Source organism: Ahaetulla prasina, chromosome 4, assembly GCF_028640845.1.
Source record: "Ahaetulla prasina isolate Xishuangbanna chromosome 4, ASM2864084v1, whole genome shotgun sequence".
Taxonomy (NCBI): Eukaryota; Metazoa; Chordata; class Lepidosauria; order Squamata; family Colubridae; genus Ahaetulla; species Ahaetulla prasina.
The window spans coordinates 45,086,582-45,110,212 of record NC_080542.1 but is presented as its reverse complement, the minus strand read 5'-3'; the positions used below and the strand labels follow the sequence as shown (position 1 = coordinate 45,110,212).

The following is a 23,631-nucleotide window of genomic DNA, read 5'->3' as shown; positions in this document are numbered from 1 at the left end:
CATGGAAATCTCCCTTTCTCTTTCTCTCTCTCTTCTGCTTTCACCAGGTGTTACTGTTTGGGAGCTGATGACTTTTGGTGCAAAGCCTTATGATGGTATCCCAGCCCGGGAGATTCCTGATCTGTTGGAAAAAGGAGAGAGATTGCCCCAGCCTCCTATTTGCACCATTGATGTCTATATGATTATGGTTAAATGTAAGCAATTAAGGATAGTTAATAAGTTTTTCACATAAGGTGAAAAGATATTGGGGCTACTAACCCTAGACTGGAAATTATACCTCCGATATTTCTGAGGAGCATCAGATTAGCAAGTCTGTGGTCAAAACTGCAATATAAACATAAAGCATATAGCTGGTTGATTGCTGTAATATGTCTAGCTTTAGCCTCCAGCTGTCTTATAAAACTCTTAAGCAGGAAGAGAATGAGGGCAAATTGAACTGTATATATCAAATGGAGGTTGACTTAGATGACCTCATAGATCACTTCCAATTCTATGATTCTAAGATATGACAGTATGTTAGCTGATTTTTCAAACTTGGCTGATTTTTCAAACAACATAATTGCATTTGAGGTTTTGTCTAGTGAGGTAGCTTTCTTCTTTTTAGAAAAATGCCTTCCAACATTTGCTAGTTATAAGATTGTGATAAACCATTGGTTTAATTTTTGTAAATTGCTTTTTTTACTCAACTACTAAATTTGCTGCTATTTATTCAGATATGTATCTGTTCTGTTGAATTATTTTTAAAAGCATAAAATATTATAGAATATTATATTTGGCAAGTGTTTAGTATTTGGAAAGCCTGCTTCTATTCAAAAATCAAAAGCAACATGTATTTTAGATATAGCAATTTATAAGTGGACAGTGTCCTATTTTCTGCCTGGGTTTTCTGCCAAATTGGGAATAGGCATCTTTAGTGTATTCAGAGATTTGTACTCTTTCCTGTAAGAAACAAAGGTATGAACTCTCTGGCACACAATTACATACACACAATACATACGTACATGTCATAACTACCCATGAAGTGCATAGTACTTAGGTTTGAAATATGAAAAATATTGCAGGAGATTAAAAGCAATAGGTGAGTTCTAAAGTAGATAAATAAATATTTTGAATATCCAACAGTCATGCTAATATTTCCTGTGTTTTCTTCCTTCTTCATGTTAGATCTTTGCAAGGATCATGTTTTTTTCACTATTCTCCTTCCCATTATCAGAGAAACCAGTTCTTCTTCTCATAAGGAGGACTTAATTTGGATAGATATATGTATGCTGTTTTTGCTCTGTAGGCTGGATGATTGACTCAGAATGCCGGCCTAAGTTCCGAGAATTGGTCACCGAGTTCACCCGCATGGCCAGAGATCCTCAGAGGTTTGTGGTTATTCAGGTGAGGATGATATTTTACTTTCAAGAGGATTGCACTGCCTCCTAACTTTTTTATTGCATAATAGTAGGGATGGTGGGGAGAAAGAGAAAGAAAAATTAAAATAGCTTCCTGTTACACCAGATTAAATCCAGCTAGAATAATTGTTTCTCAAAATTTGATCAAAGAGATATACTCAGAGTTGTCGTATCTGATCAAACAGGGATGTTCTGACCTTAAAAAGGAGGAAGCAGGAATTGCTCCTGTCAAAACCTCTTTTATTTACACAACTTTGAATTACGTTCATTCACAATCAGCAAGGTTTTGTCCAAACAGTTTTTCACAGGAATATTTCTCCACATACTTTATCTCGCTTGGCAAGCTGCCACGTAACTTGTTTCCAAACTCCAAATAAGGCAAAACTTGGCACAGAGTCTCTTAGAGTCATGAACAGAACTCTTCACTCTTGAAACTACCAAACGAATGAATTGTTTCCTGAAAAAGTCCCCTCCCCGTTCGCTCCGCTTTTGTTTCCTATCGGAGGGGTCTATCATCTCCAAGATGTGGCTTCTCCCAAGTTGACCCTGCTTTCTGAGTTGTCCCTGTCTTCTGGCAGCTCTATGTATGCACACATTGGGAACTGGCTCCAGCTGTTCCTCTGCTTCACTGCTATCTATCTCCCTCTCTGCCTCCAATGCAGAGCCCTCGTCTGAGCTTTCCCCAGCCCCCAGGACTGGCCCATGTTCCTCCCCAACCTCCTCACTGCCTGACTCTGCTGGCTGCCAGCGGGCCAGCGGGCCACAACAAGAGATAGCTTTATCTTGTTGATGATATTCTTGATAACTAACCCTAATATAGTCTTCTAAAACAAGTGTCCAGGTTAATTTATTGCTAAAAAAAATAGATATTGTTCTAGTGACAATGCATGGAAGTATCTGGAAGTACTGTAGCTGCTGTGTTCATATGAAGTCTTCTGAAATATGCAGGCCAGATTCATAGCCTGATTTTTAATCTAGACCTCAGTGGTCTAAATTTCTGTCTGTACTCTGGACATAGGGAAATATTTACACCAAGGAAAATTAATTAGTAATGACTAATAAGTATTGGTTTAGTGTCTATCTATACCTCAGTGGTATAAGATCACATGCTTGAACCTTCACTAGCTTTCAGGCAATAATAGGTGTCTGTTCTTAACATTGTAGCCTTCAGAACAAATGGGCTTTTGTAGCTTTTATAATATAAGCAACCATTTCACTTATCTGGCTTCCAAATTTGTAGAAGGTGCAATTTCAAATTGACTTGGAAGGAGCATAGTATATGGATATTCTCATGCAATGAAGAGCATGGATAAGTAAATATCACATGACATTATTACAAATTTATGTATGTATTATATTTTATCTGAGTTTGGAATATTTTCATCAGCTATGCTTCCAGTTTTCTGCATCAGAAACTCACTGTTAATCCAACAGATGTGAGGAGCCATATTGGATGGACAAGGGAAGGTCCCAGTTTTCTTTTAAGTTACTTGCTGGAAGTGGCATTTTATAAAGTACATAACACCAAGATAAAGGGAGACTGTTCAGGATAAAAAGATTGATTTTGTTTTGTTTGGCATTTAATTGTAATTTAATTAATTGCATATAATAAATAGGAATACTTTCTGCATAATTCATAAATTTCTTTTCCCCACCTTAAGCAGTAACCGGGGACATTCTAGGATCCACATCCAAAGCTTTAAGGGGCCAATGTGTCTTTTGAGAGTTCTAGATTTTTATCTCTAGATTTATGTTCTGGGGTTCCATTGTATAGTAAATGTTAGTAATTAGAAATGCCGGTAATAATCTTTTGCTGTATTGCTTTTTGTTTGTGCTCCTCTGCTACCAAAGTGAGATTTATTTTGAATCTTGGATAAGATTGCAGAAGATAGATGGTTATTGGCTTAGTGCCCCCTAATATAAAGCCATAGGTGATGAACCACGACATTCCCCATTTAAGTTCCCATTTTCATCATGAAAATATTAGATGACCTTCGATAAATCATCTTCACAGCCTTAGCTGACACAACTGCATTATGAGGATACTAATTTTGACTATGAAGGATGTTATAAGGCTAGTCCATATTTTCAGAGGAAGCAAGAAAATTTTAGGAGCTACAAGCATTTGCTGTTTGTTTTTCTTGATAGAATGATGAAACGATGGGTCTTGCCAGCCCCATAGACAGCACTTTTTATCGCACTTTGCTGGAGGAGGAAGACATGCAAGACTTGGTGGATGCAGAAGAATATCTTGTCCCCCATCAGGGCTTTTTCAGTGGTGAAACATCAGCTGACTATCGATCTAGGATTTCCTCCACAAGGGTAAGCATACAATTTAGTTTATAATATCCAAAACAGTCAAAACCAGTTTGTATCTTGATTATGCCACACTATATTTCTCCTACATAGAAATAGGGAATATTTTTTTAGTTTAAGGATTGATTTAATTTAGGCAAACAAAAATTTAAAACTCTTCCTTGAATAGCTCAATAAAAAGAGTTCTTGTTTCCAGCTACAAGCAACTCAAACTCTGACTGGAGGATCAGACTAGATCAGTGATGGCGAGCCTTTTCAGTTGCGTGGAAACATCACACGTGTGTGCGCTCGTCAGGGCCACACTTCAGAAAAGCTGAATTTCTGGGTTCTAACGTACATGCACCCCCAGTAATCAGCTGGCCATCATGCATGCACAGGCTGGTTTTCAGCACTACTGTGCACGTGAAGGGATCACGCTCCAGAAAAGCCAAACTTCAGGTTCTGGCACGCATGCATATACCAGTTTTCAACACTGCCATGCGCACGAAAGACAGCTGATCATTGCACATGCATGTGTGTCAGAAACCCAGAAGACAACAGGCAAGGCCATGCGTGCCAGGTGACATGGCTTCATGTGCTACTTTGGGCATGCATGCCATAGATTCGCCATCATGGGACTAGATCAGTTTCAGATTTGGCAATTTTAAGATGTATGGATTTCAATTCCCAGAAACTGGGGGATTCAGGGAGCTAGATCCATATATCTTAAAGTTGCCAAGTGTGAAAAACTTGCCTAGATAATCTCTAATGTTCAATGGAATCATAGACAGGAGCTAGTGCCACCTGTCTGCATAATGAAAAACATTGGTACTTGCTTTCTAAGCATGGGGGGGAAGTGGGGGGGAAGGAATCTGCCAATCAAGGGCCAGTATCACCAAGCAGTTGAAGTCTGCAATACAAAATTTTGCTTTGAGGCAAGAGCAGAAAAAAAAATCAGCAAAAAAAGGAAAAATGGATTTCCAGAGATTGTTAGACTAGAACACGATGAGGAGAAAGATCTAAAGATAATAAAACCACAAACATCAAACCTACACACAGAAAGCAGGAGGAGGTTTGGTCCAGTTCCCTCAACAGTTCACCTGAAGGTATCTGAGAGAAATATGCCCATAGGCCCAAAAAGGCTGGAGATCTACTTGTAAAAGTTATGTCTATGAACTGAAAAACAAAGCAATAATACACAATAAGGTATGTGCAAGGGGGAGGATGGACATACTTTTAACAAAATTCTTGCAAGTTATTTTGTTTTGCTAATTTTCTGTGCTATGATAAGTCAAAGACTTGAACATATGGTAGTTAAAAACTATACGTTTTTTAAAAACCCAAATTTGTAAACTACGGCTTTATTATTTTACAAATAATTCAAGCGGTGAACATATTCAACACACTTTCCTCTTCCTAGTTTCCCCACAACAAAAACCCTGTGAAGTGAGTTGGGCTGAGAGTGTCTGGCCCAAAGTCCTCCTGGTTTTCATAGCTGTGGTGGCTGAATGATTAGAATGCAATATTGCAGGCTAACTCACTGCTCACTCCACAAGTTCAGTGCTGACCGGCTCAAGGTTGACTCAGCCTTCTATCCTTCTGAGGTTGGTAGAATGAGGACTAGATTGTCTCTAATCCGATTAGAGAGGGCTGTGAGAGGGGGTATATAAGTCTAAGTGCTATTGCTATGGCAGACTTGAACTCATGATCTATCTCTTTCTAGCCTAATGCCTTGATCACTAGACCAAACTGTCTGTCTGCATTTACATACTAAATGCATTTATATATTAGATGGCTGTCTGCATTTACACACAGTGTGTGTGTATAAATGCAGACAGCCATCTCTCTCTGTGTGCATACAAATTAAAAAAATTCCTATAAAATGCTGATCTAGATCCACACAGCATCCTCTTATAGCATCCATTTTTTAAGATCTTGTGAACTGTTTTCTTCTAGAATGTTTTAGAGACTCAAATGGATGCAGAAGAGACTGAGGAGTCTCCTCAATACCCATACTTGGGACCATCCCTTTCTGAAGAGTCAGAAAGTATCACCACTGACGTGCATGAGGAAGACTATGCAGCAAGCAAAGCAGTGCAGACTTCAGCACCATTGCAGTCACCTGATTCTTCTCTTCAGCGCTATAGTGAAGATCCCACAGGTGCATCAGTTAATGAAAAGGAGGATCCTGATAACAAGAGCTACGCTGTACCATTAAGCTTGGCTGTCATACCAGGTATGTACTATTCTCTTTATTGGAAGACTGCATAGCAATTTGATTTTGAAGACAGAACAGTGCTTGGGATATTTATGTAGTCTGCAAATTCTTAAAGCTAATACATCTTTTTTCTCTGCAGCACAATCTTAAGAAAATATGTTTAGTTTATGCAACCCTATATAGACCCTGATAGGTGTGTATCCATGTGCTGCATAGCCTTTCTCTGTATAATTGGCATATTGAGTATTTCAGGTATTTTGTACTGGATCTGCCTATTCTCAAAGTATGTTTCTAACCCTTATTGAATTTGGATTGGAAACATTTGTTATGAGTGCAGTTAGTAGTTTTTGTTGAAAAGCACGCAAGCTTCCACAACCTGGATTTTACTGTTCTTATTCTTTTCTTTCTTTTCCCTGTAGAGTATGTAAATCAACCAGAAAACAACCTTCCACCCAACAAAAACCTACGACTACCAGGATCCACACTAGAAAAGCAAAAAAAGCACATGGGCAAAAATGGGCTTATCAAGGAACCAAAGAATGCTTTCTATAGGAGTTTCACCAGTGCAGTGGAAAATCCAGAGTACCTGACACCATGCAGTGTCCCTGTGTCTAGCCCTTTACCACAAGCTTTTGACAACCTTTATTATTGGAACCAAGAAAATCCTAAGTGCAATCCAGCAGAATTCTTTGCCACCTCCATTGTTCCTCCTGCTGCTACCAATGGGTTTCCTCCAACCCCAACAGCAGAGAACCTGGAGTATTTAGGGCTGTCAGAATCAGTCACTTGTTCCAAGGACTTTGCATAAAAACTATTTCTCATGACCAGTCAGATTGACTTTTACAATCAAGCCACCTCAGGATACAAACCCAGTGAATTACCCATGCATGATGAACACGATTGAAGCCTTAATGGTCCTTTTAAGGCCCAATAGGTTTTTCTCTCTCATATCTCCTAGCTCTTGCGGAAAGAAGATGATGGGCACATTTGGATCTACTGCAATAGAATAGCATAGCTTTTTACTCCCTCTTATTTAATACTGGCAGTAGCAAGATTTTCCCTCTGCTACTACCCTAAGATGTGCTGTTGAAAGTTTTGGGGTCCAAGTATGGATTTTTGTTTGGCTGAATTGCAAGTTTTGGTCAGTATAATACTAGTAATTAAACATATTAGTTGGCTCAGAATTTTGCAACACCAAGTATATTTCCATCACCCCAAGTATCAGATGACGGACACTGGTTTTAATTAAAAAGAGGTTAAAAATCCTGCAAACTTGAAGTCTGCCCATTTCTGGGCTATAAGGCACTACATCTGTGACATTCCTCGGATTCAGGCAGCTCAGCTGCCATTTGGGCAAAAGAATGGAGTGCCCTTTTACTTCTCACCACATCTGTAGCCCCTGCTTTTAATGTCTTGGGCTTCAAGATAAGAGGGTCGGACTACTAGAAGGGCCTGAAAAATTGCAAGTTGGAATGATAATACATTAAGAAGAGCAAAAACATTCTTACCGGAGTATGGACTAACAGGAAGAGTGGAAAATAAGGGCAAAACGTGATTTTTGGAAATTTTATTATTGCTTAAACAGATATTCTTCAACCTTAGGGTGGGAATAATATGCCGTTATAGCAAAGTAGAACAAAATAATTAGTGTTTTTTTCAACAAGGTATCTTAGAACAAAGGAAGTTTTGCTTAGTGACAAATTAGTTTTGCCATGGTCTTTAAAATTACAAGAAGTTTCTAGAAGAGGCAGTTGAAGAACCAAAACAAATGTATTTAGTTTAGTTTAGTGATGTTAATTCAGAAAGGGAATATGTTTGGATTGGAAAGTAGTTGATATATATTATATGATCTTTGACATGCCACTTCCTAGCTTTTACCAAGAGTACTGACAAAAAGCATCTAACATATTTCTTCAGTTAGAGACAATAGTAGAAGTTAGTTTCTTCATAGGCACAATATGCCTCCTTTAATAGTGTTTTTGAAATATTTATTTTTAAGAAAGTGAAAGCTGCACACATGCCTCCAGTATATGAGAGGGAAGATTGATAGTGGGTGTCAAATGTAGATTTCTAAGAACCTTGCTTTTAAGAATGGATCCAGCATTGATGGAGGCAAATATACGTTTGAAGTGCATAGATACAGATACGTCTTCTAAATCACAGGTGCCAGAGATAACTGAGTAAGATTGTCAGAAATTGTGAGTGAATTTTTGATATTCTCATAGCCTCTTACTTTCTCTCATGCAGTCAAGGCTAGAGCAAAAAATGTGCGAAGTACAGAATTAAAGTACAGAGTACAGAATTACTCAGTGTAATTTATGTAGCAACATAAAGGAACTTTTTCATTAAGCACAGATTAAAGGGTGCTTAATTTTTTACTCTCTGAAAGAATTAATCCGTAATCAGTGTACATTTATACCAGCAGTGGTCCAGTTAAAGTTGATTTGTTACCTTCCAAATTGTACTTCCTCTGTTCTAATTGAAGTCTTTCCTCAATGAATTAACTCTTAACTATTATTATTATTATTATTATGTCTAAAATGCTGTATATAAAATAATGGGTATGTCTCTTAAGTGAACTTGGTGACATCTAAGTGAATCCCAAAATCATATTTCTGTGGTATGTTGGAATGGAAGAGTAACATGTCTGAAAAGCACTAGATTGGGGAAAGATTCCTGTAAATCACTATCTCCCATTCCATGTGTTACGATTGTAGGTTTATTATACACTGCTAAAATTCTTTTGTTCGTTTGTAACCTTCACTTAGGCAAAACAGTGCTTCACAAAGCAACAATTTGTTGAATCTATACCTCAAATGGGCTAACATACAGAATGCACCTCAAATTTGGGACCCATGACTCCCATGGGATTGAAATTTGGCAATTTTGTGCCCATTTCAATGCTGCCATGCCACCATACTGCTAGTTAGTTGCAATCACGTGGTTTTAATTTGCAATATTCCCTGCCAGCTTCCTATAAGGAAAGTCAGAGGGAAAGTTGACACAAAGTCAGGAGTTAACCCCACTCCATTGCTTTTTTACTCACCATTGGTAATTCTGTTTCTGTTCATTTAGTAAGGAAATATCTCTGAAATAGTGACTTAATAGGTCACCCGTTGTCTTGGTCTTTTTCTAAAATTACTTTGAATAAATACTGTGATTACAACTAATTCTATTTCTTCCTCTCTTTTCAAATCAAATTTGAAAAGAAAGTGGGGTAATGAAATGGAGATGCTAACGTTAGTGTACTGTTTTCTGATGTCTTTATAGGAAATAGAACAAGAGAAGTTAAAACTTTACCAGGTCTTCCCAACGCTGACAAAAAAGTAACCACTTTCAACATGTACATACAGAGAACAAGTCTGAGGATCTAGAGAAATGCCTTTGTGTTTTGATATCTGAATATCTAAAATGGCTATGTATATTAAGAATTCTGAAAGTTGCAGATGGCAGTAGGTTAGGTGAAGATCCTTGAAGAGCAAAGGGATGTAGTATGATTGGTACAGCTTGTTCCTTGTATATACAGAATGTCTTGGAATTGTAAATACTGTTTACAAAATCTATGGAAAACAATGAGAAACAAATCAATACAATAGAATGTGTATGTAGTTGTTCTAAGGAATGATTTGTTTACTATTTCCGATGTTCACTCTATTTGCATATTCTCCTGCTTTACATTGAAACCTGTGTTTTCCAGCTGATGCTAAATTAGATCATTGAAAGGTACCAGCTGTCAGTGATTTTTTTAAAAAAAAATGAAAAATGTGTTATAAGTATTTGTATATCTGAGAAATGTATAATATAGTTTTCATTTTCTATAATATTTGTGTTGAAGCTTTTTTATTGTCCCTTAAATTGACATTTCTGTAACTGCTCAATCCCACATATATAAGGGTCAAAAATAATCTCTAGAGAAACTGCCCTTTTGGCAGAATTTAGATGCTTTTGACAGCAGAAAAGTGAGAAGATAATTCCTTTTGCTCATGTCATTGAGATTTCTATGTTTTAACAATTTCATAACACAACTTCCTCAACTTCAATATATAAATTATACAAAACAATTGCGTCTGAACTAATATAACATAGTACTTTTGAATTAATAACTACATCTTAGAAAAACTCTAGGTCAATAGCTAACCTAGTTGTTATTCCCTACTAAACTTTGGATCAGTCATACTTTCCCAGCTTGATCACCTCACAAGGTTGTTAAGCAAAAATAGTAGTAGTATTAGATTATGTTTGCCACCTTGAATTATTTATAAAAAAATAAAGGGGTGATATAAATAAAATAAAGATCCTTTCCCCAGGCAGAGACACTGTAAAGTGTAGATTTCTTTAAAAAAAAAAAGGGAAGGGGAGAAAGGCCAATAAATGATGAAAGGATAATGACATTGAGGAACAGTAAAAAGAAGACTTTATATTGTTTAAGAAAAAAAAATATGGGGTAGTTGACTTCTCTTCACTTAACCTGTGCACTAGTTCTATTCACTGACCATTTTAGTAATTAAAAATTGCTTATAGGAACAAGGCATGGGTGCTATAGTACAGACATAAATCATTCCAATTCTTTGGCCAGAACTTAAGGCCAGATCTCAATATTGCATGTAAGTGTTCATGTATTGTTTTATCCTTGGTTTTTTTTCCACTTCATGCACGTTCAAGATGGAAGCTGGACTTTTGAACATGTGGAAAATACTTTTTTTAGAGTGAGATTGTTAGCACAAGTATCTCTTCTCTTCCTTGGTCAATTATGGCATCTAGCCACTTTCTTTGGAACAACTCCTTGGCTTCCCTCTCCTTCTATCTCTTGCATGGTATCAGTGAAAGGAACTCTCCACTGGGCGGATTCAGTGAGATTTTTTGCAACTGATGAATAGAAGCAAATACAGGTAATTTTGTGATTTAAGTTTCATGCTCAAAGCAAACCCCTGCAACTGTTTTTAACAGGAAAAAAAACCTTAAAAAAAATCAAACCATTTTAATGTTCAAATTTTCTCATTCTAAATTGCAAAATTTTAAATCTTACCTCATATCATGCCTTGCAAACAGCAATCTTATTTCTTTCAAGCTATTTCCCAAATGTGAAAAGCTTCTCTAATTAATTGATTAGCAGCACTGCACAGACAACATATTGCAAGCTTTTTAGCATTTTCTCCTTTATTATAAATTGCAGTAAATAAAGGCTCATCAACAATTTCAACATATAAATTAAGACTGGAAGAAGGAAGATAATTCGTGCCTTTCACTGTCTGGCACCAGCAAAGGGTGCCAATAAGCAGCATTATTTTCAATTACTTCTTAGAATTACTCACCAATCGATCCAAGATGAAAATTGGATTATTAGAATCAAGTCTTAAGACAAAATAGAGGCATCATAGTACAGTGAAAATGACAGTAAAGTAAAAACTAAAGGAAATTCTATTGCTTATTCTCACGAAATAAGCTGTGAAACATGCAGTTACAGGGTTGATAACTTATGTTCTAATTTCAATGTTTGCCATATGTACTGATAAGAATACTTACTATCACAATAAGATCAAGTCATGAAATCGGTATTACTAGTATAATAGATATAGATCTGCAATTTAATCAAAAGGACTTATTGGCAAGTAAACACTTCAAGTTAGATAGGTACACACACTGATCCAAATGAAACGCTTAAAAGTCTCACTGATTGCAATGGAAGAGTTAGGCTCGTAACTTACTGTTGAAATAACTGAACTGCAAAAATACTTATTGGGAATGGGGTGAAAAGTTAAAAAAAAGACAATTGAGCTATAAATATAAGTCACTCACAAAATTATTTTTAAATGTCCTACTATTAATTACTTTTGATTTCATACTTGTTCTCAGAAAAAGTAAAATTGGTCCAGAACATAAGCATGAAAGAACTATGGTACTTCGTCAACAAATCATGTCTAGTTTGGGGATATTTAGAAGGATGGTCATTTGCAAAAGTTCAGAGTAGTGTAGAAAAGAAATGAGAATCTAAGCATTCCCCTCTCATATGTAGCAACACTGTTCTTGTTATCTCGACAGAATCTTACATGAAATTGGGAAACATTAAATCTAAGATAAATCTCTTTCTGGCAGTGGAGTATGAGAGCAAAAACATTGTTGTGATTAATTCTCATTCATGTAGTGTGATATGCAGGATGTTTTTCATTCTTATGCACTCCTTTAGCAACACTGATCCCCAAAATGTTGCTTAAAATATGTGGTCCTTGAAAACATTTGCTGTAGCATCAATTGTACCTATACAGGACTATTGGGAAGACTTCTTATCAAGCTTCACTCTGATCCTGCAGATTTCAAAATAAAGTCAGGTTGTGGCACCAACTCATTCTAAACCCCTGGAAAGGAGCAGAATGGCCAGAAGTTGAGGCTTTAAAAGCAGAGAAGCTAAAAGATCTAAGATGTTCTAAGAAATATGAGGTTTTGCTCCCGTTCATTCAGAAGGGGTTAAAAGAAATACAATAAGAAAAATCCATGCTAGTGTCTCAAACATAGAAAAATGAATTACATTAAATTCTCCTCAAGGAAAAAATATTACTTTATTGAATAAGCCCTGTTAAATAAACCTCCAAAATATGGCTTAAGTTCTAGTTTATTTTACTTGTTTGTAAACAACCCAAATTATTTTAATGTCTGTCCTGATCTGGTATTTACCTAGTGATGGAATTAATACCAGAAGGAAAAGTTGGAAGCTAAAGTTGGAAGCAAACGTGACAAGGATTCAGGGAGGATGGGTAAGTGGAGAACATGGACTGAATGGATAAAATACACTAAAGAATGACACAAGGTGGCCGGCTCTTGGTGATTTTCTCAAGCGGCTCTCCATTGCTAGCCCTCCGAATGGCTTCAATGAGCTAGAGGGACAAAACGGAGAAAACAAACTCTGTAATTTTTTTTTTTTCATTTTCAGCAGACTTAGAGTGAAAAAGAATAAACTCTCAAAACACCGTCTGAAGCTATTGGGCAAAAAAAATAAATCCTCTTTTTAAGAAATGCCAGGAGCGTATCAATGTGTTTTATAATATGAATAATAAAATCAAGGATGGGAAAATAAATCTCTTGTACATAATTTCTTTCCCCATGAATCTTGAAAATGAAGGATTTTTAACTCTCATGTTGCATGAACACATTTTTACATTTCTACAAGGGACTTCCCTCTTTCTCCTCCCTGAACTGCCCTCTCCCCATCTATTCTACCTCTGGAACAGGTTTGAAGGAAAATGGCAGCTACTGGAAGAAAAGGGATAATTTTTTTCTATCACACCTGCAACAACTATTGTACCCATAGAATAGGATAACTAGAGCCTACACAGTATGTTTTATGAGGAAGTGAGAGATACTATAGAATAATGGGTGAGACCATGAATTAAGAATACAATTTTTTTAACAATACTATTTTATTCCTGGCATGTCTGCACAGTATTTTTTCAAATAATGTCAAGGATGAGTATAACTTCTAAAGCAAATATCAGCACCGTTTTCAGCCTATAAGCAGTTCTCTACTTTTTAACTAAAACTAGTCAAATCCTACAATATGTTGCTGAGCTCCTCTCTGAAACCCTACATGAGAACTATTTGACCGTTACCTTAGATATTTAAGCTTTCTTCCAAAATAACTGTTTTGAGGAATAGCAGGGAAAAATAAGAACTCACGTCTTTCTCATAAGGGAATCCTCCATTCTCAAGTTTGGAGAAGATCAATTGTCCATTTATTTCTATTTCAAAAGTACCTTTAAAAAAAGATGTTGCATTATAAGCAGTTCAGTTCATATTTCATCCACCCAGAATCAATAACCTGTTTGTGTCATCTTTCTCAAAAATCAACCTATGAAGTGACAGCAAGATTTCATATTCATATGCATGAGTATACACATCCCTACTCGGATGTGGACAATCCATGTGAAAATCTACACATTAGAAGACAACTCATCTCCTTGCAGCATAGTAAATTTTTACTGGCTATACAGTAAAATTCAACATTTCAAAAATATCTGGAGTTCTTTAATCATTCAACAGATATTTTTTAATAATATATACATATGGATAAGCCCATCCACAGAAAAGCTGAACCCAATTTGAGGGATATAATTTAGTTCTTCAAATTCTCAGCTTATCTATGAGTATATACAGAGGAGATTTCAGTAGGTGACCTACCAAACAGGGACAAAAATAATAATCTTTTTTTCTTTATTACTATCACCTCTCTTCTCTCTCATTTTAATTAACATGAGTATGAACTTTGTTTTCCTAAGCTTCTAGGGCTGATCATAGACTAGTTCCCTAATTCTAAGGGGTACAACCAGCCCATAGACTGGTGTTCCTCTAATGCAGTGGTCACCAACTGGTGGTCCGTGAAAAAATGTTGGTGGTCCGCAGAGAAGTCGTTGCATTTCGCTCGAGGAGCCCAGCCAAGGTTTCCTGCGCTGCTCACGTTTCAGCGCTTTGACTCCCAAAGACAGGATGGGGTCCTTCAGGCAGTTAGCTTGGCCGCCTGTTAGCAGAGAGCAGCAGTCGGAATCAACCCTGGCTTGGCTGTCCGTTGCAGATGCTAGATCAGCCCCCTGCAAATTCTCGTCTCTTGAGGAATGCTGGCTGAAGTGGCATTGGAAACTTTGGCTGGGCTCCTCAAGAGACAAGAGTTTGCAGGGGGGTGATCTAGCGTCTGCAATGGACAGCAAAGCCAGGGTTTACTCCAGCTACTTCTTTCTGCTGTAGCACTTCCTGGATGCGGTTTACCGCTCCGAGCCCTAAGCACTCCAAGCCCCAAGCGTCCCCTCATCAGTCCTCCACAGCAGCTCCCCTCTAGCCAGCAGGTCGAGCCAGCACCGGTTTTTGTATTCCAAGCCAAGTCCTTCGTCTACTTCAAGCCATCCCCCATCAGGGGGACCTCACAAAGTCCTTGCTTCCATCCTTCTGCCCCCAACCAGCCTTTTGGATGAGGTGGAAATACTGGCTCTTCAGAGGTTGGATGGCTACGGCCGGGAAGAAAAGGAAGAAGAGCAGCGGCTCCTGGAGATATCTTTGAGGTATCTTTGCCCGAGTTTTCCGCACAAAGCCGACTGGCTCTTTCCCCTTCTTTCCCTGTGGCTCTTTCTAGGGAAAAAAAAAAAAAGACCCCTTCCTTTTTTTGTACCCAGCCGGCACTTTCCAAAACTGGCTTTTCCAGTGTTAGCTGCCCAAATCCCCTTTGATTGTGATTTTTTAAAATTATAATTATTTACATCAGCCGTCCCTTTTCGGACAACTCCATTTTTCTCATTAATTTCCCCCCCCCCAACCATTACTTTCCCAAGTCCTCCATTTGCTTCCAACCTGCTTTTTTTTGCCTGTGAGATTTAAAAACAAAGATTTAGAAACATCAGGCTTTAAAGACTTCCCTTTGTATTGGATTGGTGGATATATCCTAGGCATGAATATGCCTATACTTTTAAAATGGGAATGAATAGAAATTCTTAAATGAAATTTAGCATGAAGCGGGGGAACTGAGATTTGCTAGTTTTGCTTTCTTTGCTGCATTGCCTTGATTATGTTGTGCAAAAAATAATAATGGTGCACCGATTAAGATTCTAGGTTGATGCTGATTAAATTTAAAATAGGACAGTTATGAACTGTGTACTGTAATGATGGAAAGAAATGATAAAATGGAAAAATGCTGCTTTGTTCTGGCCAGCAAGGGCTGCGCTCCTTTTGCATGTTGCACCACCTGCAAAGTTGCACAATGTACGTGCCATCTCCTATGGTGGAGATTTCCAGCCCCACCATGGCCCCATCCCATATTCCAGAGCTGTGGTAGTCACAGGATTAGCCCTTTGGTCATCCTGGAGCAGCTCCTACACCTGGGTGCATTTCGGCCTGACAGGGAGCAGGCAACTCCCCTGCAGGCCAGTGCACCCGGGTGGAGGAGCTGGTCTGGGTTGACCAAAGGGCCAGTCCTGTGACTACCACAGCTCTAGAATATGGGACCGACTTTCCCACCAATGTCAGCAAGCCACCATCAGTCTGCCTCTCTTCATTTTTCTTCACTCAGATTGATCACAAAAGAGGTTTACAGGCTGTGTGCCTGGGCCAGGCATTTTCTCTTGGGCCTCCCACCTGAAGGCCTCACAGAAGCAGACAGGTTGGCCCGAAAGGCGGCTGAGCCTCTCTCCCCAGTGGTCCACGGGATTTAAAATTATGAGTTTGGTGGTCCCTGAGGTCCAAAAGGTTGGAGACCCATTCTCTAATGTACATGTTTATAACACAAACATTAATTTCACAGTGTGTTCATTCTATCATGTCACAAATGAGATCTTGCTAATTGCTGCTGCTTATTAGCATACATGCTAACTTGTACCTGTGGCCCCAAGACGGGATTCAATCTCCACATCAGGGTATTCTTCTTTTACAGCACTCGCCAGCTCCAGGTAGGCAGATTCAAAGCCACAGGGCTTGCTGAAAAGATTAATTTAATGCTGGTGTTAAAGTTAAGTTGAAGATAGGGCAATAAAGTGAATGTTGGATGGAGACAATAAAATGTTTAATTTTTATATTTGAATTACCTGTTTTATCATTTTGAAAATGGCACTAAAGCATGGTTCACACAAGACTGAAGAATTCACAAAGATTATATGTACTGTTTGTGTATCATCTTTCTCTGGAAGGAGGGGCTGGATTCCAATATTTTGCAAAAAGGGAGAAAAAAAACCCCACCCAACATTGCTACATAAAATATAGGTTCTGTTCTGTTCTATTCTATTTCCTATTCCTATTCTATTCTGCTTTCTAGGCAAGCTTCTATCATTAAACTCTGAACCATGCCAGACAAACTAGCTCTTTGGCTTCTGAGTTGATAAAATATAGACAGAAAGGTTAAATAAATCTTAAGCACACACAAACATTCTCCCAACATCTAGGAGCCAAACTAAATCCCTGTTATTTGCTTTTAAAGTAAGATCTGGTGCGTCAGGAGCCCGGAAAAGGATGTTATTCTTTTTCCTACCAATCTGTCAAAATACAGGTCGAGGTGGTTATACCATAAAGTTTACGGCATAAACCAGACTAGCTGGGGAATTCTGGGAGTTGAAGTTCACGCGTCTTTAAAAGTTGCCGAGGTTGAGAAACGCTGCTATAAACCAACGGTACTGGTCCAAGAGCAAGGAAATTAAGATGGCAACATGGAGGAAAGAAAACGCGGCTCTCTACCTCCCAGCCCTAATAGCGCAACTGAAGGGAAACCAGGCAGCGAAATCAAGAACCGTGAGGAGAAATAGCGACCGTCGGTCGCGGCCTCCGTGAATGGGCGGGATTACCCTCTGCCGAGGCGTGGCCTTTCCCCCACAGGCGCCTCCCACCTGCTCTCTTTCGCTCACCAGTATTCCACGACGATATGAATCCCTCTTCCGGTAACGGGCGGGACCTCCGTAGTCGGCTCCCCTGACCCGTCGCTCATCGTACCAACTGCTAGCGAGTCCACGGAACCCACTCCAGAGGCTTCCCGTCCAAGTCGGGCCGAAGTTTCAAAAACCCAAGGCTGACTTCCTGTGGGTTGATATCTCATCGCAGGCAGGAAAATCTACTTCCGGCTTCGGCCCCATGGCGGCTGCCGAGAATTATGTGGGCTTTCAAGCCACCTTGCTTGGGTCACGTGAAGCGGACCTCTAACGGGCCGTTGGTTTCCTCCAGTTTCTCGGTTTCGACGATCTCTGCCTCAGCGCCGAGGGCTTGAGCTCCCCCTGCTGATTGTTAGCATAATCGTTATGCAGAACAGGTGTCTCCAATCTTGGCAATTTTAAGACCTGTGGACTTCAACTCCCACAATGCTTTGCTTTGCTGGCTGAAGAATTCTGGGAATCAAAGTCCACAGGTCTTAAAGTTGCCAAAGTTGGAGACCCTGATGCAGAACCAACCTTTCCCTTTAAGTCAGCTGTATGTATGTATGTATGTATGTATGTATTTATTTATTTATTTTTATCACAACACCTCTCTCCCCAGGTCGCTACCATGGAAACGCTGCAAAGGAACAATTTCCTTCTTATGGTTAACTCTGGCGTGGATCCTTTGATTCAGCCTTAAGAGTTTGGTGTCAAACTGGCCATTCTCTCTATTGATGACGTGCTAAGTGTCTGCTGCCAAAGACCCCTGCATCTCAAATAACCCTCAGGCACTGTTGGGCCACAGGTTAACCCCCGGGCCACAGGTTAACCCCCGTGCCTTGCCCTGGAAAATTCAAATGTCAAACTATCTGTATCAACCATCTTGCCTTCAAGAGCTCATAAAATTGTAGGGAATTGATATCACTGGATTTGCCACCTCCACAATCTGGATATGTCCTTGCCTCCAAATCTGGTGATGAGACAGGGAAATTGTTGTTGAAGGAAATAAACTTTTGAGGCAAGTTGCTGGTAAGTAGATGTGGCAAAGAGGAATCTAATTGTGGGGTCCTTGGTGGTCTTTGACCATGAGGTTTTTGTAATGTATTACTGTAAGTTTTGGCGGGAGTTTTAGGCGGGAAATATCTCGGTTCTGATTGGATGCAGCCTCAGGCTGAAGTGTATATAAGGAGAGGTTTTTCTCCAGAGTTTTGCTGGGTCACACTATATTAAAGAGCTGTTGTCACTAACCTGGTCTCCTGCCTCGTCAATACCCAAACTTAACATTGGCGACGAAGGTGGGATCTTGAGGCAGAGCACCAGAACAGAGCTGAACTCACTACGAGAATCAAACCCAGCAAGGTGACGGCCATTGCAGCGATGACCGGCTACACGCCACCCACTCCGTTTGACCCTGCCCAGGAGACATGGGGAATATATATGACCCGTTTCGAAAGTTTCCTGGAGGCAAACGAGCTACAGGGAGTCTCCGACAACCGCAAACGGGCTTACTTCATAAGCCACTGTGGGTCAGCAGTCATCGCCGTCGCAGAAGCCCTAGCGGAGCCAACACCGCTACACTCCGTATCGTGGCAGACCCTTCAGACCCTCCTGAAGAATCACTACGCACCAGCCCCGGCCAAATACGCTCGAGGGTATGAGTTTGGGGAGCGCAGGCAACAAGAAGGCGAGTCTATCAGCGACTACATGGCAGCCCTGAGACAAGCCCCCAAGCATTGCGAGTACCGCGATCTGGACGAAGAGCTGCTGGAACAACTTATACGGGGGGTCAGAGACATCCGTTTGAGGAGACGGTTGCTAGCCAAGAGCAACCTGACATTGGCAAACGCTCTGGACGAAGCCAGAGCCCATGAGATGTCCAACCATGCAGCAGACACCTTACAAAAGCGACTCACGCCGATGGCGGGCGCAAAGCCGAGCACCGTCCACCACGGAGGAACCTATCGTGAGTCAACCAGCGAAGAGGAGGAAGAAGTCCACTACACCGGAAAATCGACAAGGAAGACCCGGAGGAATGCGGAAGTTGCGGGCGACATCAGCGCCAAAGATGTAAGTTCAGGGACGCCATTTGCCGGCGGTGTGAAAGGAAGGGCACCTGGCTCAAGTCTGCCGAGCACCCCAACCTTCCGCGAAAATTCAAATCGGCCAATCAGAGCGGCTCTGAGACAGAGAGGCAAACCCCACATTCCCGCCGAATTTCAAAACCAGCCAATCAGAGCGCGAGATCGGCGAGGCGACCCGCGATTGGCCAGGAAAGGAAGAGCGCGAAGTTAAACCGAATGACTGTTACCATAGACCACGCAGCTACCCGCATCAAGAAAAGATCTTCACAAACCCGACAATTGAAGGCGTACCGTGCCGACTGGAAGTAGACACAGGATCAGCTATCACAATCATGTCCTGGGACACTTTTGTGAAAGCCTTGCCGACATCGCAGCGCAAGCTACAGAAACAACGGCCCGGGTGCAGGATTACCAGGGCAACCGCATCCCTGTTCGAGGACAACGACCGCCGAGGTCAAGTACGGGACATACGAAAAGACCCTGCCCATCACGTTAGTCGAGGGAACCTTGCCAAGCTTGCTGGGGCTAGACTGGTTCCGGGCGTTGGGAATGGGGTGACTGGCGTCCACGGAGCGGATGCAACCTGCAAAACGCCCTACTGGAGGAATTCGCAGACGATTCGAGGACCGTTTAGGCAAGTACAAGGGACCCCTATCTCCTTCAATTTAGACCCCAAATAGCTCCCATTAGGTTAAAGGCAAGGAGGGTTCCTTTGCACTCAAACCTAAAATCGACAAAGAGTTAGATAAATTAGTCAGCCAGGGATACTAGTGCCAGTTGACCATGCCAAATGGGAGACGCCAATCGTCACCCTATAAAACCAGACGGGTCCATAAGAATTTGCGCTGATTACAAGGCTACCTTGAACAAAGCATTGCAAAGAGCGCCTACCCAGTTCCAGTAGTGCAACACTTATTGCACTCACTAGGCACGGACAAGTTTTCGCCAAATTAGACTTGGCACAAGCGTACCAACAGCTACCCGTAGATGCTAGCACAGCTGAGGCCCAGACCATTGTAACGCACCGGGTGCCTTTAAGTGCACCCGTTACAGTTCGGGTGAGTGTGGCCCGGCTATTCCAAAATTTGATGGAGCGGCTCTACAAGGGTTACCGGGAGTCGTACCCTATTTCGATGATGTGTTGGTATCAGGGGAAGATTTAAGAGAACTGGGGAAGCGATTAAGGAAAGTTTTGGCCATTTTTAGGTCGGCAGGATTAAAAGTCAAAGCAAGCAAGTGTCAGATAGGGGTCGAATCTGTTGAATTTTTGGGCTATAGAATAGACAAAAAAGGGATTCACCCCACTGAGAGCAAAGTCAAGGCGATAAAGAGAGCCCCAGCACCCAAAAACAAGACAGAACTCCAGGCTTTCCTGGGTCTGGTAAACTTTTACGCCGTGTTTTTAAAAGACAAGGCAACCGTTGCTGAACCGCTGCATAAATTGCTTGGAAAAAACACTGTTTGGTCGTGGGGGAAGTCAGAGAATAGGGCATTTGAGGCAGTAAAAAGTTTGCTATCAAGCGATAGCCTGTTAATACAATACAACAACAGACTGCCATTAGTATTGGTTTGTGATCGTCCCCTATGGAGTAGGAGCTGTACTTAGCCACAGACTCCCAAACGGCACTGAAGCCCCTATAGCGTTCTATTCACGAACGATGTCCCGGCTGAAAGGAATTACAGCCAGCTAGATAGGGAGGCTCTAATAGTGTCAGGGTGAAAAATTTCACGAATACGTTTTGGGCGTGATTTGAAATTGTTACTGATCACAGACCGCTATTGGGGTTACTGGCTGGCGACCGCCCAACGCCAGTAGCACTCTCACCTAGACTGACCAGATGGACTATTTTTTTGACCGCATACTCCTACAAGCTGCAGCATCGGCCTGGAAAGGAGCTGGGGCATGCGGACGCATTGAGCAGATGCCCATTGCCAGGGGAAATCGAGGACCCCACCCCGGGCACACCCGTTCTACTAATTGACTCTTTGGACTCGGGGCCAGTCACATCGCAGGAAGTGGCTCGGCCTCCTACCGGACGTTGTTTTAAGGACTGTAATCAGTTGGGTTCAAGGGATGGCCGCTGCGCCGGGCGAACGCTTCAAGGAATTGTAAAGAAAAAGGGAATTGTCTGTGCAAGGGGTGCCTGCTCTGGGGGATAGGGTGGTAGTTCCAGAGAAGCTGAGAAAAAGTCCTGGAACTCCTGCATGAGGGTCACCCAGGAATTGTGAGGATGAAGGGTTTGGCTAGGAGCTATGTCTGGTGGCCCCTAATGGACAGGAAATCAGTGACAGGGTTGGCGATGCCAAGTATGTCAGGAATCAGACCACTACCACCCACGGCCCCAGTTTTGGAGTGGGAGAAACCCCAAGGCCCTTGGTCCCGCATACACATTGATTTTGCCGGCCCTTCCACGGCCAAACATTTCTAATTGTGGTGGATGCATTCTCCAAATGGCTGGAGATCATCCTAATGAAATCCACAACCGCTGGAGCTGTCATCTCAGCACTAAAACACCTTTTCGCCACGCACGGGCTACCGGACACCCTCGTGTCCGATAACGCCCACAGTTCACCGCAGCATTATTTGAAGGGTACCTGGCTGAAGAGGGCATCCGACATGCCCTCTCAGCGCCGTTCCACCCTGCGTCGAGCGGCCTTGCTGAACGCTTTGTTCGAGTGCGAAGAAGCGCTATCACGAAGCGGCCCGGCGATTGGCAGGCACAAATCGGCGCATTCCTAACCGTCAACACAGGACCCCTGTGTGGCCACGGCCGCAGCCCAGCCGAGCTATTAATGGGCGGAAGCTACGGTGCCCGCTAGACCGGCTACACCGAACTACGTGCAGGACGGGTTCAAAACAAAACCAGATAGAATCCGAGAGTTAAACATAGGAGACTCGTGTGGGCACATAATTACAGCGACGGCCCTAACTGGAAGAGGGGATAGTCATAGACAAAGCGGGCCCCAAATCTTATCTAGTGGAACTAGACGATGGCAGAATCTGGGCGCCACATAGATCAATTAAGAAACAGATTGAGCGATAAGGCAGAATTAGGCGAGAACAGCCCTGACTATGATTTAATTAACCCCACAGCTGACTGGCGCCAAGAACAAACAGAAAGCGTAAGCAAAGACCAAACAGAGACTTATCTGAGTCAGGCGAGGTCCAGCGACACCCTCCGGTCCCTCTAGAGGACAGCAGGTCCGAGCCGGCGAATAATCCAGGGCCGGATGGCCGGGAGGAGGAGCTCAGAGGAACGAAAAGTCCCTCCGGCAAGCTCGACTCAACTCCAGAAAGTGAACTGCGCAGGTCCGGGAGAGTCAGGAGACGCCCCACGTACCTGCAGGACTACGTAGAGAAGTAATATGCAAATATTGGCAAAGTGCCTTCTGGGAGGGAAGGAGTGTAATGTATTACTGTAAGTTTTGGCGGGAGTTTTAGGCGGGAAATATCTCGGTTCTGATTGGATGCAGCCTCAGGCTGAAGTGTATATAAGGAGAGGTTTTTCTCCAGAGTTTTGCTGGGTCACACTATATTAAAGAGCTGTTGTCACTAACCTGGTCTCCTGCCTCGTCAATACCCAAACTTAACAGTTTTCTTGCTAATGTTTCATTACCAAACTAGGTAACATCATCAGTGCTAGAAAGGAATGGGGAATTGCTCTTAGTTTATATATTATATGTCTTGCCTATTGGTGTTGGTGGGAATGTTTTTGTAGGTTCTTGATTAACTGCTTACTGTTAGTTTGTCTGCATTGATAGTTCCTTGATTGTTGGTCTAGTGTTAATCTTGGTGTTAATCTCTGCTCCTATGAGTGTTGATTACTGGTGAGGAGGTATTTTAATATTCTTGCTTCCTTCTTATTTTAACAGTACATTCATGAACATCAAGCAGCAGTCAGAAGACATAATGAAAACTCCTTAATTTCATAACAAATGGACAGATTCAACCATAGTTTCAACTATAAATGTGAGTATCCTAGCTCAAGCCAAGTCCCAAAGTCTCAGAGAATTCCTGAAGCCTGGCATTTAGACAAATTGACCATCAACAGACACATAGAGATAAACAACACCAACATTTTCTCAGAAAAGAAAATGTAAAAGGCCAAAGAGAAACAGGGAGCAGGGGGTTGGACTAGAAGACCGCCAAGGTCCTGTTGGAAGAAATATCCACCTGGATTCAATTCCAAGTGGGGACAAAGATACTGGAAACATGGAGGCTACTTGGAAAGATGGTTTAACGGTGGTCAAGATCACATGGCTTGAGTTCCTGA

The 23,631-nt window shown here is 41.4% G+C and overlaps 2 protein-coding genes across 4 annotated transcripts in view; one reads left to right on the top strand and one right to left on the bottom strand.

Annotated features, from left to right (window-relative positions):
* Positions 1-8,106, top strand: part of ERBB2 (erb-b2 receptor tyrosine kinase 2) — a 63,765-nt gene extending 55,659 nt beyond the window's left edge. For all 3 annotated transcript variants that reach the window (XM_058182832.1, XM_058182835.1, XM_058182834.1), the window contains 5 exons: positions 48-194; positions 1,286-1,383; positions 3,546-3,719; positions 5,649-5,928; positions 6,330-8,106. In XM_058182832.1, coding sequence (XP_058038815.1) covers positions 48-194; positions 1,286-1,383; positions 3,546-3,719; positions 5,649-5,928; positions 6,330-6,718 — 1,088 coding nt within the window. In that variant the 3' untranslated portion in view covers positions 6,719-8,106. The remainder of the gene's footprint in view (positions 1-47; positions 195-1,285; positions 1,384-3,545; positions 3,720-5,648; positions 5,929-6,329) is intronic.
* A 3,040-nt stretch (positions 8,107-11,146) lies between these two features.
* Positions 11,147-17,706, bottom strand: MIEN1 (migration and invasion enhancer 1). Its single transcript, XM_058182836.1, has 4 exons — positions 17,274-17,706; positions 16,259-16,356; positions 13,579-13,655; positions 11,147-12,779 (listed from the first exon to the last, which is right to left on the bottom strand). The coding sequence occupies exons 1-4, from the start codon at positions 17,459-17,461 to the stop codon at positions 12,696-12,698; spliced, it is 447 nt and encodes a 148-aa protein (XP_058038819.1). The 5' UTR covers positions 17,462-17,706; the 3' UTR covers positions 11,147-12,695.
* Positions 17,707-23,631: the final 5,925 nt, after the last annotated feature.